We start from the raw sequence: 19,323 nt of genomic DNA, 5'->3' as shown, positions 1-19,323 counted from the left end.
CTTGTAATGTGTTATATACAGTATTAGTTCTTGCTACTTCGTATCCATATATGCAAGTAGATTGTGACGCAGTATACAATTTATGTATTAATGTAAACTGTGATAATCCTATAATAGACAGATAGCAAGCATTATGATGGTTTTGTAAGTATCAAAACTCTACTGAATGTTATTGATGTCTAATCCTCAAAGACGTATCCAACAAAAAAGGATTAATCATGTCTTTGTTTAGAGGGGAAAAACTTTACTTGGGCAGGGGATGACAGTTGGAGAGTTGAGCTTCTTCCTGTTTGCTTACCAAAGTGACTTATCACATATCCTGCAATAGTGCTATGGGAGTCTTCCCATGGATGCCTAGATATGAACTGATATACCAAAACCCCTGCATTCCACTGAGAAGCACTTGTCTGTTGTTGGGACAGAAAAGTCCATTGCATGATGACCGATGCGCACCTCTATTCTGAGTGCCCAACCTGCAATGATAATCTGGATCCCTGGTGCTGAGTTTTGGTTATCAGTACCGTTGCTGTCATGAACTTTAAAAGGGCTAGTTCATTCTATAAAAGCCACTGATCTGTGGGGCCAGGGCACATCTCGGGAGAGAGATGTGGCTTTTAAGGGAATCATAAAGAGTAGAACTGGGGGCCTTTGTAAACTTTTGTTACCTAAATGTCAGCATTACTGATATATGGCTATCAGCCACAAGGAACTCCCATGGCCTGTGTTGTGGGGCTATCTGGGCAGGAGTTGCTCCTGACAGACTTCCTTCTGGGCAGAGGAAAGAACAAAGGAGTATGTACTTCAGAGGAGGCACACCCTGCAACACAATCTTCAAAGCATGAGACACTTAATCATATTTGTGTCTTGAAATCAATTATATAAAGTGGAGCTTGAAAGTCCCAAATGCTCCACTGTCAAGCAGCCAATCTGGGCTGTACTTTGACATGAAGCTCAGCAAGAGTTCATGCGTTTGCATGACCATTACTCAGGATCAAGGTCTGCCAGTTTTGCAGATGGTTGAGGGGACATCACACAGGGAAATCCATACCACATTTCCTGCAGCCTAGAGCACCAGCACCTGCCTGCCTCCCAAGACCAGAGGACCCTTGAGGAGGCGAGTACCTGGACAGAGTGAGGTCTAGCGTGGGATCCAGGCAAGTGGACCCCCGCAGTCAAGTGTGAGAAAGCAGCGAGAAAGTAGCTATTTCTCTAATTTGGCTGTTGCCCATGTGCAGGCTAAAGTCAATGTACCCATATGCCAGAAGGGGGCCACTGTGAAGGAAGATGCTGCGAAAGAATCTGCCATTGCACCGATCGAGCCATTACCTGTGTGCAGACGAAAGTCGATCAACCCATAGGCCAGATGGGGCCTCAGTGAAGAGCAAGATCTGTCGTCTGGTGCACCATATGCGGGGAGGGAGGACCTTCGTCATGTACAACCTGTCACCACAAAGGCATAACTGGTTATGGCCCATGCACCTGGAGCCCCGAGTAAAGCATTGAAAGCTGAGAAACTGCCTGTGATCTACCAGGAGGATCAGAAGAACTTACTGTACCATCTGCTGCCACTGTGAGTCAAGTGTTGAAGGGGTACTTGGCCCAATGGCTCAGGACTCATAGTAAGTCACGGACTGAAACATCATTGGTAAAAGGCATCAACCTCCACGATTGAGCCCAGTAGCCCCTGCTTCCCCTGTGGCTCTCTGAAAGGGGTTCTGACAACTGTAACCATCAGCTGTCAACTCCCAAGATATTGTCTGCCTACGTTGACCTCATGATTGAAGTATAGCTTTTATCATGATGCACAGTGAGCACAGGATCCACATCTGGGCATACATAGCACACGTAGGAAGCCTACTGCAAAAAGAGCACGCGAGGCCTGTGTACTATCAGACATGGCTTAAGTAGGATGAAACAGGACTGGGGTTGCTTGTGTTCTCATCTTGAGGGGAATTGAGGTGGCACTTAAAACTGTACTGTTCCTATTGGAGCATGGCCAAGGCTGTTTTACATATGGCTGGTCTCTGTCTAGAGTTGCATAGTGGGTGAAAAATGATGTACTGAAATGCGGCCCAAGCAATCAGCAGTGGCTGAGATTCATTCAAGCCTTCCTTCCATCACTTTGTTGTTTCTGTCAAAGGGTCCATCCCACATATGTTGATGTGTACCATTTTTAATTCATGTGTAGGCTAATATATTAATGTGAATTTCAGTTTTCTGGTTAGCGTGTTTCTAAAATTCCACAAAAATAGTGTTTTTTGCAAGATCTATTTTGCCATTTTTCTTTTTTCAGTGTGACGCGTTTGACGTTTTTCGGTTGAACTCATAAAAGACGACAGAAGCTGTACATTTGTAACTCACTTTCTGCAGAGAGTGAGATTTACTACTTTCAGTGTATCTCACTTTATGGTTTTCCAATATAGAGAATTATGGCAGGCTTTTAATTTTATTGAGAAACTCGATAAAATTGTACAACCTCCAAGTTGTTTTCCATCAGTTATTTGGACCATTCATCAACATTTGTTAAAGTTTTGATTATAATGTTGTACTCCCAATGTTTACATGTCTTGTATGTTTTTTCCAGCATGCAGTTCTTTCTCCCCACCAACAACAGTAATCCTGCTCATCCTTTTATGTTTTGAGGGGCTTCTTTTTCTCATCTTCACATCTGTTATGTTTGGGACACAGGTGCACTCCATCTGTACTGATGAAACGGTAAGTGTATTGCCCCCTTCTTTTGTTTTTTTCTCACTTTACTTGTTATTTTATAGTCTGTTTTCATATTAATTATTGTTGTGTTAATGCATTGATGTTTGTAAAGTACCTTTATACAGCATATTGAACAACTATTTGTAAAGTGCATTTATGCAGTCTTCAGTTTTTAATTTATATACCTGGACAAGATGTGGACAATACGAATCAGTAACCATCTGTAGTACTTATTGGCAAACGTTGCTACAACGTAACCTTTTTTGAACTGATTTGTGAAAGCCAATCTATTGTGTCCATACTTTAGTATTAATTGTGACTTTGTAGCATGGTGTCTTTGTGTACATTCATAATCCTGTCCAGTGTTTTTGCCAACACCAGTCCTAATAATCAGTTACAAGGCATACTTGAGCCAACATTACATTTGCTATTTGAGTGACTGGTCTCCTACCCTACATTTAACTTTGCATCTACCCCTTAGAAAGCATCCTGGTGTGTATAATAGGTAGTCAACCTTCCCTAGCCATGTATTTCCTGCATCTTATTCCAGAGCAAAACGTCTCCTGTGTCCATACCTTGTCTTTACCACCAGTACACTGTGTATCATCAGTAGTTAATCTCCAAAGGTTTTTGTATTATATTGTCTGTTTTGGATATTTTTCTTGTTTAGAAATAATCCTTATTTTACAGACTTTTAGTGTTGGAAAATTTTAGCACATTTTCCCGTAATTAGATAAGCATTCCCACTCAATAAAATTTCCACTGCCCAATAGCAAAGCAGTAAGAATATGTTGTTGTTAGCTTTTACACAGTAAACAGCTGTGTTCGGTATCAGGACATTTTCACCTTGGGTAGCTTATGTAACACTGTTTCTGCTATATGCCTTGTGTCTCATGTCAGTCAATGTTTGCAGCACTTGCCCAGGTTCTGCACTCTAGGTCCCCACTAGGTCACAACAATACTGGGGTTACACTGAGCTCAAGAATACACAACCATGCTATTGTACTTGTCAAGCTAAATATTACGGAAGCAATTGTTGCCACCCGTCTCCATGGGGCATACACTGGCTCAAAACTCTTAGGAGTCTGTCAGCCCTGGATTTCCTGTCTTTAAAGGAAAGAGGATTCCTTGGCAGTCGGGTCAAACCTATCTGATCCATCTGGCCTTAATTAGCTGTATCAAAATTTGTGAGATCCTTCCCAACTTCCTCCTGATCCAAGTGGAGGTTTACATCCATCCTGAGCTTAGACGTTATCTTTTCTGTATTCTTTGTTTTTAATGCTCAGCGGGTATCAGGAAGCCAAAGATGCTGCTCAAACACCATCAAATTCCACTGTAGGTCCTGCCAGCTCTAGTGCTATTCCCATCAAACACAGTGCAGTACAGCTCACACTGACCCTGGTGCAGATCCCAAGCCCAGTCTCCAACTCCAGTCAGTCTGTCTCTACATATGCCGTTGAGTCTGATACCACTTTCGGACCCAGATCCGCACCCAGCCACTCCACCTAGCTCACCGGTATCACGCCGTGATGCTATGGATGTGTCGCGTAGGCCACCTTTGGTGGATCTGAACACTGACCCAGACAGTGGTGCAAGAGACCATAACCTGCATGCAACCAGTAACCAGTCTGGAGTCTTTGGAAGAACAATGATTTGAGGGCCGGCATCTTTGCCGGAAAATGAAGACCTCTATGGGCTGGTGACAACCCCTCATATCTTGAAACCTGTCCTAGCCTTTTTCGAAAATGCCAGTTCCCCCACTTCCATCTATTAGCTGTTCATGTCACACGTTTGATCGTGTAGATATCCTTGCTCCCAGAGTGTACCGAGAAAGAGTATAGGTGTATGTTTGACTTGTGCAAGGAGAATGCTTAGCAGAAACTGGTGATGTCCTGGACGTTCTCATCACCACTGCCATGACCATGAGCTCCATATTGCTCAAGGTTGACAATTGTGCTGTACATCTGTGAATATTTGGTCAGAGGCTCAAACCTACTATTTGATGGGTAATATATAGCAACTGACAAGACTTTGCAATCATACAACTCTGCATGCTCACAGCGCACATTACAAGTGTTGCTATCAAGACTACCTATAATCTTCCACTTTGTGAAGGACATTTTCTGCTGAACCTCTGACAGGAGTCTCCTCTTTCTTGGGTATGAACAAGCAGTCCATGGTAAGTCGCTTTAGTGGAAAGGGCAAGCCTGTTCCCTAGCCTCAGCAGAGAATAATGACCTTCATGAGGAATCTGTCTTTAACTGAGGGCCGTCGTAGGCAGTCCTCACCACTCCAGTGTGGTGGAAGCGCTTATTCTTTACTACCATCAATAGTCTCAATAAGAGGATTTTCTTAGTGTGGGAAACATGCTCTGCTTTACAGCTCCCACAGCTGCCACCATCTGTGTCTCAGTCAACATCCCAACAGTTTCTACAAGAGGCCATAAAGTTCAGCGTTGAATCTTAACTGACCCCCCAGAAAGGGGTGAAGGAATACTACTTCTGTTACTTCTTGGTGCCTTCTAAGAAGATTCGGTTCATCAGGACAGGTCTGTACTCCAGCATGTGAATTCATTCCGTCCTTCTGAGAGGGTAACTTCAATCAGCCCGATGGTGGACTGCTTCCTCAACAGCAAAACAAGCTGGCCTATTCTTTACAGGAACTACAGGCATCCTTCATAGTGTGGTGTTGCCTGTGCCAAACTGCAAATGTGCTCTCTGCAGTTTGAACTGTTGAAAGATTGGGACCAGTTAGCAACAAGTCTGATACGTCCCTGTTTTTTTCCCTTTATTCCATCCTTGGGATAGTGAGCACTAGCCCTTATCGTTTGGCAGGAAACCCCTTTTGCCTTCTGGTCCTAGTTCCTGATCTCAACCCTACAGTGTGGGCTTTCTGCTGGCTACTCTCCAGTCGGGCTGAACAAGTGATTGGGCTCAAGACTTGCTTGGGGACGGGGGAGAAACCTTTTGGACCTCTTCTCCAAAGCCCACGGGTGATAGATGCAAAGGTGTCTTTAGGCGTTGGGTTTTTCCTTACTGGAGCAGTCGCTGTAGAGGGTGCATGTGTGCAGAGGCTGCAGGCGACGTTGGGGAGTCCAGGATGGGTCTGCACGATGGATCCGAGCTTTGGAGAGCTGGGGAACATTGCTAGCACTGTTAGCCCACTTCAACTCGGGCTAGAGGTGAGGGGTGTAGTGGTTGCTTCAGGTGTCTGGTTTTGGCATTCCAGAGTCCTTTCTTTGGAGTTTCTTCAGAACAGGTCTGCTGTTCACGGGAGGTCTTGAGTCTTTTTCGAAGGCAGGCAGTCCTTCCAAGTTTATGGAGTCAATAGCTGCACAAGTCTGCTTTGGGTCAGTTTTGGACGAGGGCTGCAGATAGGCCGGCGGGGCTGGGGGCAAGTCAAGTGCTCTCTTCAGTCTTCTCTGCTTTTGCGGCTCTTCAATGTCCTTTCTTTTTTTAGGTAGTCAGGATCTGCTTCTCTGGTGCCAGGAGCTCCCCTAAATACTGAATTTAGGGGCACTAGAGGGAATGCAAGGTAGTAGCCAATGGGCTACTAACCTCAAGGGTGACTACACACTTCAGTTGGGAAGTGGTCATAATCCTGATCCTGGTTGGTTAATTCTCTCCATGACAAGATGGAGGACTCTGAAGAGAGGAGTCCACATCACCTGCTCAACCCTAGGGTGGTGCTGGCTGAATGTGGGCACCCCTCCTAATCCAACTAATTTTCCCGCTTGTTCTCTCGACAATAGTGGAGCAAGACCGGGGGTTGACATCTTCTCCTATGAGAGAAGCCACAGTTGCATAGCAAAGGTGGAGGGGCTGCTTTGAAGCTCCCTTGCCTTGGCAGGCTAATCTGCAGGTCATCCCGTGTGAGGGGGTGGAAGACTTCGCCTGCCAGAGCTGGCCTTGATTCTGGCCTCCTGAGTGTAATGGCCCTCACTCTGGGGAGGGGGGTTAGATTAGAAGAGGGGAGTCAGGAATTCGTTTCTGGTGTCAGGCTGGCTTAAACAAGTCAGTCAGCCAGCCCACCAGCAGTTGGTACAGCTTCAGAGGGCACCTCTGAGGTGCCAGCTGGGTGCAGGTATTGATATATCCAACACTGTAATCCGTGTGGGTTCATCAATACAACATGTTTGATAGCCAACATCCCTATTTTCAGTAAAGCCATAATGTAGCTGGGGAACTCGTTTTAACCAGTGCCCAGCACATGTTTTAAAATGGCTTCCTTGTTCACTTGCTCTGCCAGTAATCAAACTGACCAGCACAGGGGCATATCTTCTCATGCAGGTATGCCATCACATATAATATTAAGCACTCTGCCTTTGGGCTATCGGGCCTACTGTAGGGGTGACTTACAAATATCATATGCAGTGGCAGGGGGCATATTACACAGGGATGGGTGACATGTTGTGTTTTCACTTTTATCTGCACCAAGACATGCAGCCTGCGGTGGCAGTTGTGCATGTGCTTTGTGAGGGGTCCTTTAGGGTGGCATAATGTGTGCTGCAGCCCTTACGGACCCCTTTAGTACCTCAGGCCCTGGGTTCCGGGGTTCCATTTACTAGGGATTTACAGAGGGTGCTAACGGTTTTGCCAATTGGGGGAACAATGGTGCAGTTATAGAAAAGAGCTCTGGCACCGGGGACCTGCTTAGCAGGAACCCAGTGCGCTTTCAGTCGGAATCACATCATGTACCAGGCAAAAAGTGGAGGTGTCCATGTCAAAAAAGGCACTTCCCTACAACTCTCACATTGGTGAGAAGCTTCCCCAGAAAGCTCTAATTTTCATCTTAAAGGTGAGAAGCTCTCCTAGTTAGACTGTTTGCCATTTGCTTGAATTACAGATAAATAGTTCACCACCAGATTGGGTAGGGGGCCTGAGTCCATAGAGGAAGGTGGGTGACTTAATGTTGGAATAGATAGTGTTCATGTTTGTTAGACTAATGCATAAACATGAGTGGGTGGGCCCAGGTGAGCTGAAGCTCCTCTCATTGAAGACTGCTTTCTTGGTTGCTAAGCAAACAGGGCAGTCCTGAGAAGTCACCCCACCGTCCTCACAAAGGTACTTTTGGAATGCCATTTGAATAAGAAGGTTACCATCCCCTATGTTTATCCATGTGCACATGCGTCAGTGTCTAAAGAGAAACTGCATCCTGTGTGCTTTTAAATTGCTCTAACCATGGATCTGCATTGCTACTAACCTACTGTGACTTTTGTACGTGACAATGCCAGCCTAGTGCTAAGTCCACCACTGGCAGATGCTACTTCTATTCTGTTAGAAATTGGGTTTCTGGTTGGCTAGGGTATGCACCTAAGCAATGCAGAACCCACCACACTAGTCTAGGTATGGAAGTTACACACCCAAGATAACCCGTGCTCAGCCCCTTGGTAGCTTGGCAGAGTAGCCAGGCTTATCCCAGGGGCAAGCATTTGCGCAACACTCACACACACCAGTGACCCAATAAATACCTCTAACGAAGAACAAGTGTCCATAAGGTATGTGTCTCACAAGAATGGGCGGGGGGCACACTGTAAAATTAAGTGGAGAGGCCTTGCTGGTCCACCGCTCCCCCACGGTCAGAAGGCTTAAAAGCAGCTGCCCGCGTCCCACAGTGAAGCTGCTTTCAACCTCAAGAAATTAGCTCTGTGTAAGGCAGGCCACCCACAAAGGAGTGCAGCGGTGCCTCTTCTATGCGCCTCCACAGTGCCTTCCTGGCTGGCTGACACAGCGGGATAAGCAGCAGACCTGAGTGAGCTGCCCTTGGTTAGTTCGAGGCAGTCTCAGCGGCCCGGGGGGTCCATAGGTGAACTACAGCTGCAGTGGTCTCACTCCTGGGCAGCTCTTCACTCTGGATTGTGGCGGAAGTTCTACTACGGGCTCTTCAAGCTCGACCTGGGCAGCATGGGCTCGACAATGGAGAGGGGCATGCCAGTCCTTGGAGAGACCAAAAGGGAAACGCGTCCATCCTTCAGGGATCCTCCCAACATTCGGGGGATTGGCAGACATCCCTATTTGGTGCTGCAACTCCTGTTTAGCCTTTCAGGAACAGCGCGCACTAGTGACATCACAACTGCCTCATGCACGCTGATCACGAGCCATGAATAACGAGGCGCTCACCATGCGCAAGTAGATAAAAGCAAAAAAAGCTCCCCATGCGCTAGTTTTGAACAAGATTCAAACCAGAAGGGGGGAATCTCTCTGGCTTTATATAAACCCTAGACTTCCAAACGAGCAGAGGTGTGTGGGGGGGGGGAGGGGGGGGGGGAACAGACAGCCAGCCCCTGGAAAACTCTGGGAAGCACTCCGGGGCAGTAGGCTGCCAGGCCAGCACAAAGAGTCACTGGGCAGAGTGGCCGTCTCTTCAGCAACCTAGCAGGCAGCAGGTTATCCCAACAGAGTAAGTAGTCCCAAAATGGTGGTTCCTCCTGGCAACACAGCAGTCCTCTGGTGCAGAACGTAGAGCCAGCAGCATCTGGTTATATGTCCACACAGTGTCTAAAGACATGGGGTCAGAGCCCCTGTACTTGTACTCAAAATGTCTTTGATGTGTAGTTAACTTCAAACAAACTTCAGTTGTGCACCACATCCCCATTCAGTCCCAGCCCTGGCTCTATACACATTACAGGGGGTGGAGACAGCATTGTGAGAGGACATATTTAGGTGTCAGTGGCAACTCCTCCCACCACTCTAGCTCAGAAAGGCTCATCAGCCTGGTGATGCTCCATCAGGATATGCAAGGCACACCTCCGCTCACTTTGTGACTGTCTAAAGGGAATGCACAAACCACTCCTGTCAGTCTAAACCAGATGTGGATTGGGGTCAGGCTGCAAAGCACAAAGAGTCTTGAGCACATAGAATGTCCACCTTCTAAAAGTGGCAATTCTAAAATAGTAGTGAAAAATCCACCTTCACCAATTAGCAGGATTTATCACCTCTATTCCAAACATACCAAAGATGAAAATGCTACTCCTTTCAGATCAGAAATCACAGAATTCCCAATGCAAACCTATGAGAGGAGCAGCACTCCCAGCAGTGAGAAACCAAATAGGCTGTTTGTCACTACCAGGACATACCACACAACAAAGGTACATGTCCTAACTTTGACCTACACTGCACCCTGCCTATAGGGCTACCTAGGGCCTACCTTAGCTGTGACCTATATGTAGAAAATGGGGAGTTTCACGCAAGTAACTTTAAATGCCAAGTCACTGTGGCAGTAAAATGCTTACGCAGGCTGTGCTGTGGCAGAGGCCTGAGACCGGTTTGAAAGGCTACTTCAGTGGGTGGTGCAATCAGCACTGCAGGCCCACAAGTAGCATTTAATTTACAGGCCCTGGGTATATAGGATGCCACTGTAAAAGGGACTTTCAGGTGAATTAAATATGCCAAACTGGTGTAGAAATCATACTAAGTTTAAAGGAGATAACACATGCACTTTAGCGCTCATCAGTAGTGGTGAAGTGCCCAGAGCCCTAAAGCCACAAAAACAGGTCGGGAAAAATACAGGAGGAAGGCTTAAAGCTTTGGGATATCCCTGCAAAAAGGGCCAGGTCCAACATCTACCACTCGTTGCTATGCTCTTAAAGGAGGCAAGGTGCAACTGTTGTCCAAGCACTCCCCAAAAGCGGTAAGGCAGCATCTGTGGCAGTCGTACAGTAAGAAGAAGGTAACCCCCAATTTAATTTAAGGTCCAAGTGGAGGGGGAAGGAAAACAATCAAAGAACAAAACCTCTTATCTGACCTATCGTATTTTAACTGTGGTAAAGGCTCACGAAGAAGACATTTTCCCCATGGGCAAACAGTTCTTCACATGCAATCAAAAAAAAAATTGAATTTTTTTTTTTTTGAATTCACAAGTTATTTTACATAACAAAATTATCTTTTTTCTGTTATTATGTATATATAAGCATAGAAACACTAAAAAACATCAATTAGATCTAGCACAATGATTTAGAACATCAATGAAAAAAGCATTTGAGAAAAACATTCAAAAAACGAACTCCCCTAGACAAGACCATCGCCGCATTCATAACTTTCATTCTCATCAATCATACTCACAAACATACCATACAAAAGCACAAAAGAAACTATAAAATACACATCACAATGGGATCCAATCTGCTGTAGATATCTGACAGGTAATGCTATCAGAATTTAATAGAGATTAGTTCAATTATTTTCCCTCGTCGTTTCTTCTATATTATTTCTTCATACGTCTCTTTGTGTAGGATTTCCAGAGAGCTCTCTCCTATAGGAGCAAACACAGTTGGATGCTCGGGATTCTACCAGAATAGAAAATATCGTAACAAGCGTATACAGATCCTGTTGAGGCAAAACATTGAAAGAAACGTGTATTTTTCCAGTTTGATTTTGCAAAAACTTCCTAGTGCAAAGACACAGATTATATGGAGACGCATTGTTATTTGACAATCACATTGCTTTGCTGATTCCAATTTGACAGCCACCACTGTGTGTGAAAAGGATTTCTTTCTACGCGTAACAACTCATTGAACCCCTACCTCACAATACAGAGTTAAGAAAATGACTTTTTGGTCCTGAATAAGGTGATATAAATTAAGTAATCACTAAAACGTACGTAGACCATTGATTACGCATCTGGGAATACTTCACAGAGACGTATGAAGAAATAATATAGTAGAAACAACGAGGGAAAATAATTGAACTAATCTCTATTAAATTCTGATATCATTACCTGTCAGATATCTACAGCAGATTGGATCCCATTGTGATGTGTATTTTATAGTTTCTTTTTTGCTTTTGAATGGTATGTTTGAGAGTATGATTGATGAGAATGAAAGTTATGAATGCGAAGACGATGGTCTTGTCTAGGGGAGTTCGTGTTTTTTAATGTTTTTCTCAAATGCTTTTTTCATTGATGTTCTAAATCATTGTGCTATGTCTAATTGATGTTTTTTAGTGTTTCTATGCTTATATATACATAATGGAAAAAAAGATAATTTTGTTCTGTAAAATAACTTGTGAATTCAAAAAAATATAAATTCAATTTTTTTTAGATTGCTTGTGAAGAACTGTTTGCCCATGGGGAAAAATGTCTTCTTTGTGAGCCTTTACCACAGTTAAAATACGATAGGTCAGATAAGAGGTTGTGTTCTTTGAGCATCTGTGGCAGTCATCAGGAATTTACTTGTCCAAGACTTAAACCTGGCTACGGTTACTTTTCCTCACCTAGAAGCTGATGCAGTGGATCATTTCAGGTTAATAGTTCTATCCAGCGCAGACCTCTTCCTTAGGCAGATGCTTCTATCACCCTAAGAAGGCACAGGAAACTGTGGCCAACAGTATTTGAAGGCTGCACTCATAATGGCAAAGCCAAACTCTGTAGCCTATTCTCGGGTTCATTCCACCACTCAAGGCAGGTTCTCAGCCCTTCCTACAGCAATCCACATATTACTTGCATTACTGAGTGATCAGTTTACTTCTGTGTCTTCATTCAAAGAATTGCTGGTTTATTTCAGTTGACAACTGGCTATCTGATTCTTTGCAAACTAGCAGCATGTTTGAATCTTCTTCGCTTTGTTTTCTTCATTTCTTTCACAAAGTAAATAGTTACTTTTCCCACTTCTCCTTGCTCTTGTGTCCCAAAAGAGAGCTTTCAGGAAGAGGGCCCAGCAGGTCTCTACTGAAAAACCTGAAGATTTTGTCTAGTAATAGAATGCAAGTATAGGACTTGGTGTAGGGTAGGACGTAGAACAGACTTGGATGGCTCCCAGGTGTAGTACCCTTCCTGCTCAGCCTCTCCTGATTACACTTGTTGTTCAGGAGAGCAGTGTAATGGCAATCAAAAGAAGTCTCAATATTGCGATGTAAAGAAATACATACAAGGTTTTTTTTTTTTAATATCCACGTTCGCTGCTCCCTCCTTCTCCTATCCAGGTTGCCTCTCACGCCCCACGCCCCCCTCCCCCTGCCCTTTCAGGTTCTGGATCCCTGTTGCTCGTCCTTCCCACTGGAGCCAGCCTAACCCCCGCTTCCTCTCCGACCTCCACACCGTGAGGGTCTTGACACTTTTCCCATTGCTCTGTTGAGTACTTTCAACTTAAATTGGGATTGGTCACCTGTAGATGTAATTGTTGCATTATTTATGGCGTTGGTTTATTTGGTCTATTGTCGCATGCATTTGTATACATTTGTGGTTCTGGAAGAGAACCAAATAAAACGATTTTGCCATTAGTTTCTTATTTACTTCCATCATAAACTGCTAGGCAAAAATAAACATTCTCAATACTCTGAAAGCAGTCTCTGCCTTCTTCAGGCTCCCGGAAATGTTTGTTACGAAAAACGAGATCGGACTTTTACCCACGATTTACTGTACCAAGGCTTGTATCATGCATCGGTTTTCTACCCATTGAGGCACAACCGGTTTGCCGTAAAAAAATCATCTCATTTTTCTTCCGTGAAGCGGCTAAAACATGCTTGGCTTAAAGTGTATTTTTTTTTTTATTTCAGGGAATAGAACAATTAAAAAAAGAAGAGAGAAGATGGGCTAAAAAAACAAAATGGATGAACCTGAAAGCAGTATTTGGTCACCCGTTTTCTATATCATGGCTCAGTCCATTTGTTACACCAGAACAAGGAAAGACCGACCAGTACCAGTATGTGGTCTGAGGAATCCAAGACCAACAGCCTGCAGCTTGAATCAATAAAAAAACATGTTGCAGCGTTAATATTTTACTAATTTTCATGAATGTGTAAAGAAATGAAAAGCTAGACCCATTCACTTGTCACTGAAATGCTCCTACAGCCAAATATTGTCTTTTTTTTAATCAGTTGGTTTACAGCATTTGGTTTTCTCTGCTTTTCCAATATGGCAATCATACTATTAAGGGCAAATTAGTAAGGGCAATGCTCTTGTTATTTCTACAGCCTTTGCAATGTACTCACTGCCTAACTGGCAGTAATGTGAAAGTTGACTCAGACCTAATCAACAATGGTCAATATTTTAATTGTATCGCCTTAACGTTAGCAGTAATACTGGGACAGAGGGGGGAAAAAGGTTATTTAAAAATATATATTTTAATCGAATTTGAAAGAAATTCAAAGAACCATGCATTCCATTCAACCATTAATAAAAATAACAATGCCAGTGTGATCCATGAACACACTCTTCACCCATGTGTATACCATTTCATATGTGCCGTAGTACTTCAAAGGTTTAGTAATAAATCAGAATGCTTTGGACCATTCAGGAATAAAATGCACAGTTTGGTTGTGCATTCAGAAAAGGCATACAGTCAGGCTGAAATGTGCCCACCTCTAAAAGAAATATTGTAGCATGTAAAGGATCTTCATGTATTGAGTAATTCAGTCCTGTTCGTTGGTTTGTCAACCAATCCAGCAGGTGTCTTTAAAAAAATAAATAATAATTATGAAACAAATGGAAGGCAGATGCAATAAAGCATATCATCTTATACAACTGCAGTGTACTGATAAAAGAATGAAAACACTATGCTTATTGCACAAAATGATTTACTACCTTACACAAAGTTGATTTAACAGCTCTGTTAGCCATGCACGACACCTGGAAACTTTATAGCCATTAAATTTAGTACAGCATTACAGAGGTCAGAATTAGAGTATTTCTGAGAACTAATGAACATGCACTGGTGCTGTGGAGATGTGGCCTAGCGCCTGACTGGAGCCTTTGGAACGTGAGGACCCAAGTTCGCTTCCCTGGCCTCGGTGGTAGACCCAAAATCATGCGATTCTGGGAAAATCACAATCTCCCTGTGCCTAAATGTGTGTAAAGTGTATTTTCACAGTCCCTACATGGTGTGTATAGTGCTCCGTTGCTTCAGAGCTAGGTTTACACCAAGCGTTGGCTTTATGTCACGTTGTTGACAGGAATAGCCTAATGATCACTGATTGTTTACTACTGTTTGTGATATCCGCAACAGAAAGTATGTCACTCTCAATGCAGATGCCAATCCTAGCTCGGTACACTGTACCTCAGTTGCAGAGCATGGAGCAACTGAACATGGGGCTACTTGATATAGGGAAAGACTCCTCCCGTGACTGAAAGGTTCACGCAGATCTTGTGGAGCAGGAGCACAATGTCCACTATGAAGTAGAGTTTTTTTTAATGTGAATACGCAGTACTGACTGTAACATATTGTGCAGAGGAGATTTCAAGGTGCAGTGATGAGGCAGACATTTTAGCTGCAGGTCTCTGGTTCACTCAATGATTGGAATACAGGGATCTGTTTCTTGAATAGTGGTTCAAGAACTGTGGACAAAAGAAGGCGCCACTTCAACGATCCACTCCTGTTTTGAAAACCACAGAGCATGTGTGCTCAGTTAGAGGACGTTGTCTGCAAGAACCTCAAGGTAGGTTAAAGGTAGTTAAGAGTTTCTGCGCCATGTGGGGTGGAGAAAGAGGCCAAAGGGATGGGGGCGGGGAGTCATGGACTGTTGACTAAACAAAGGAATTGCATCTCCATGAGCTGCACCTGGGTGGTGAGGATACTGCAGAGGTAATGCAAGCTTTGAAGGACCAGGCAATATACAGTAGTTTGTGCCAGGAATTGCAGAGTAAATGAGTACCAAACTAGAGATCTCCGGGGAACTCCCTTTTGCCTTTTTTATTGTCCTAAACATGGGATTCGTCCAGACTTGTGACAGACAATTGGAAGTTTAAAAAGAACCAAACCCAAAGCAACCCACTTGGCAGTTGATTTTCCCTTTTTGCTTAACAGACTGATCTTGGAAGTAATTTCCATACTGTGCGCACACAATTGTACAGCAATCTTGTAGCATGCATACGAAAGATTACATCCGGGAGTAAGGATCATCCAGCTCTGATTGGACTAGTCAGGGATTATATAATATATGTTCTGTGCTAGACTGTAACATTAAATATTTCAATTTAACCTGTTCATCAAGCCCTCCCCAGCATTTTGAAACACATTTCTTCATGACACCTGGCATACACCCATTTCCATTCCAGATACTACATTGTCTTACATTCATAAGTCCTTCCTCCACTGGTTATAATGCCGATTTCTGTTGGCATTAGTTGGTAATCACATCTGTATTAGAAGACATTAGGAACTGCCCCATGTCAGACCCCGAGTGTTGCTATAATCGTTAAAACCCGTTAGTTCTTAGTCTTTATATAGACCTCCCACTCTGCAACATTTCTGATCTACCTACTTCCACAACTCTTCAAGAGGGTATTGTGTAATACAGAGTGAGATATCCTTTTAGAGCAGGGTTATCCAAAATTAGCAAGAACAGGAACCCTCCACCTTTTCTGGATTGCCACTGGATATGTAACCGATTCCTGTTTTGATTAGTTGCCTGTTAACTTATCACATGTGAATATCCTGCATATCTGACTCCTGCTTCCATGTGCAATTGTTGAACTACCATTTTCTAGAGGCTGGTGTTTTCTTCTTACATCCAATGATAGATAAATCCTTCAAAATGCTGTTGCATGGGTGGCTGTTTTGCAGCTTGTTGGGCCTCGAACCTAAGTCATTATCAATGAGATAAGTCTTCCACTTCTTACTATTGTGGAGCGTTTATTCAGTGAATGTTACCTGCATCATTGCACTACATTTTGCAGCTGGGCTGCGCAATGAGTGACACCATGAAAAATCTATAATTCACAATATCCCATTCTGTAACTCAATGTGGCTATAGACAATGTATGACCATGCTTGTTAGAATCATCAGCAAGTCCTGAAACAAGTAGAGTTACTTAGCCAATAAATTTCGCTTTGGCCTCATTTTCCCCGTTCATTTTTGGGAAAGCCATCCACTAGATGACCCAACATTTAATTTTTGGGCCCTGAACTGTACATTTCTTTTAGTTTTCACACACATCAGAGCTTTCTGTGCAGCCACGCTCCTGCTAGTTTGTGCATCAAACAACTACCTAAAACTACTGCTAAAATGTCAGTGTTCTACTCGTGAAATTCCTCTGAGGGTAGAATTAGAGCTCAATGCCATTGATCAGATGTCAAACTTATGGACACTTTCCTTTTTGACTGTGTTGTGGTGGAACTATCTAAGTAAACAATATATTGAATCATTAGGAAAGTGGATGGGCCAACAGTGGTGCACATAACTAGCACTGTTAACTTAATTCTGGACTGCATTTAGAAATCTCGGTTTTCTTGTTAATTGCATCCTTCAAAGTACACGGCCAAACAGAACGTTACATGTGCTGCTCTATCAAATGATAGACCATATACATGGCAAGATCACCATAGTGACATGCAGTTTAAACAGTTAGCAGAACGAATCGCATCTTGATAAAAGCAAGGTGACTTGGTAAGCAAAATGCTCAACGCTGACTTAGTCAATAGTACAAATGTCGATAACTTAGCTTTTCAGCCATTTAAGGTTTTTTAATAAATTAGGCAAATAAGACACTGCTATTAAAGCTGTTTGAAAGTATTCTAAATGTAGGTTCTTGTTCTATCTGATATAGTTTAATTAAACATGTATGCGCAGCTGTTGTCCTGTGGGTAGCGCAGTGTAAGTGTAGAGTGATTGGGAAGAGGGCTTATTGCCTATATTGAAGAAACTGACTAGTCAGTCCCTTTAAATGAATTTTCAACATATTTTTGCTATTCCTTGCCCAGTCCTAATTAGTAAGCTTCCATTAGAGCATGGAATTGGTAGCCCTAGTGGATCATCTGATTTCCGTAATAGGTAAACTGAGAAACATTGGGATAAAGGGATTTATGCGCCTAAAACAATTTATCTTATTTTACCCTCCCTTGGTTTGAAAACTTTTTTTTTTTAAATGATCCTTTAAAATCTGTGTGGGCTTGTAACTTGTTTTTGCTCCTGTGTTGGAATTTATTCAAAGGTCCCAAGGAAGTATTGTTTGAAATATAAGGCTTTCACAAACAAAACACAATAAGCCTGTTTAAAGTGATTGTATGCCGAATTAAGCATGCATCTTTTTTCTTACTTTTTTAACTTATATTAGTGAATGATGTTTTGTACTGATGTTTGAATTTATGGATTTTAGTATCCAAATAAATCATGATGGACATAGTTTTCCTTTTTATAAGCCTGTCCAAGCAATATAGAGTACTTTATCCAAGATTATGCCAGCCGCAATACAGAAGGTCACACTGAACCCCTGAGCATGCTAATGAAGAAGCAGAATTCCCCATCAATGGAATTTAAGGTTAATTCAGCATGGATGCGAAGTGAATGAAAAGGTTTTCAGCAATAGAAAAAGAGGGATGTTTCTGTCAGGAATAAAAATCAGCTGGACATCTTTAATCAAGTACTGGGTTGATGAGCACATTGTGATCAGTGCTGTTCCCTTTTCCCCGATCCAATACTGCCAGTTCCAGTTTTTTGCCCAGCAGCATTTTTCATGATTTTATTTTCATGGTTTTAATGCTCTTTTGTCATTCTTTAAAAAACGATTTTTTTCTTATAGTTTGAAACCGTTTTTTCTACTTGAAGCTGTTGCAAAAGGTTGTTCTTTCAAATTTTATTTATTTTGCGCTTTCCTCATGTTCCTCTTTTGACCGTGCTCGAAACCTGTTTGTCAGAAAATTCCAGCAGCGCTTCTGTGCTGGAATAGTAGTGGATTCTCTCCAAAGCAGATTCCAATAAGGAAAAGTGGGTATCGTGAATATAATGATGAGCTTCATGCTCAAAATCTCTACATAGATATTTGTAATATAGTGAAGGGTCAATACTTTAAATCTTGAGATACCAGAGAGAGTCATTTTGCTCTTGTTGAAGTATTTGTAGTAATTATAGTACTGAAAATGGGCTAAGAACTCCCCTTCATTCTGTCCTGGTCTTGCTTTGGAATTCATAATTTGTGTTTGCCAAGCCCCATTATGGAACTCGCATTACTTAAAAAGCATCGAAACTCCAGCCAATTAGGCCAATGTGTTCTGTACTCTACTTCCCCTAGAGACCACCACATTTCATGTTCTACCACATGTCATGTATTAATGGAGTCCATGTATAGCTCTGCTATGTTTTTTGAGTTAAACAGTTTTTTACAGATATATTTCTTCATCTTTTTTTCTAGGTTTCTTTTACAACCCATCAAATGCCTTTTTCAGCTTGAGAGAGGTGTTTCTGGGCATGACTTCATCTTCAATGATAGCCTTGTTTAGACCTTGCGCCACGTGTCAGCAAGATATTTGTGAATTGTTCTTGTAAAGTGTGATGTTAGTGCCTTCACCATAACCATAATTCCCGGTATTTTAAAGTCTGCCTCAAATTATCTAGAAAGATTCTGAAAGTCAGGGAAACACATCTCCTGTATTTCCTTATCAAATCTTCAATCAAGGATACTTCACTTCAGGGAAATGATTCTGCGAGGAGTGCTCCCTTTGCACCGTCCATTGAGGCACAAAAACATTCCCAAATGTGGACTTCAGTATGCAAGGAGTGCATTTTTAGAAAGTTCTGGACTTCACTTCCATCGAGCCTCTTACCAAGGTCTCCAAAAGGCAGGTCAGACCTCAGTCACAGGGCAGTGGAAATCAAGCAAAAACATCAACACTAATGGTGCATACGTAGTCAAAGAAACCATCGCTAACTACATTGTCAAAGTACCACCAGGTGATGTCCTCTTCCT

General features: G+C 42.8%; 1 protein-coding gene across 4 annotated transcripts in view; it reads left to right on the top strand.

The window, feature by feature from the left end:
• ZDHHC3 (zDHHC palmitoyltransferase 3) overlaps positions 1 to 17,783 on the top strand; it is a 95,060-nt gene extending 77,277 nt beyond the window's left edge. For 2 of the 4 annotated variants that reach the window (XM_085631540.1, XM_085631542.1), the window contains exons 6-7: positions 2,585 to 2,715; positions 13,200 to 17,783. In XM_085631540.1, coding sequence (XP_085487666.1) covers positions 2,585 to 2,715; positions 13,200 to 13,358 — 290 coding nt within the window. In that variant the 3' untranslated portion in view covers positions 13,359 to 17,783. The remainder of the gene's footprint in view (positions 1 to 2,584; positions 2,716 to 13,199) is intronic. The other 2 variants (XM_085631539.1, XM_085631541.1) reach the window with 1 other exon arrangement.
• Positions 17,784 to 19,323: the final 1,540 nt, after the last annotated feature.

The sequence above is a fragment of the Triturus cristatus genome, chromosome 10 (assembly GCF_964204655.1).
Source record: "Triturus cristatus chromosome 10, aTriCri1.1, whole genome shotgun sequence".
Lineage (NCBI taxonomy): Eukaryota > Metazoa > Chordata > Amphibia > Caudata > Salamandridae > Triturus > Triturus cristatus.
The sequence above is the reverse complement of the archived record's forward strand: the minus strand, read 5'-3'. Positions and strand labels throughout refer to the sequence as shown.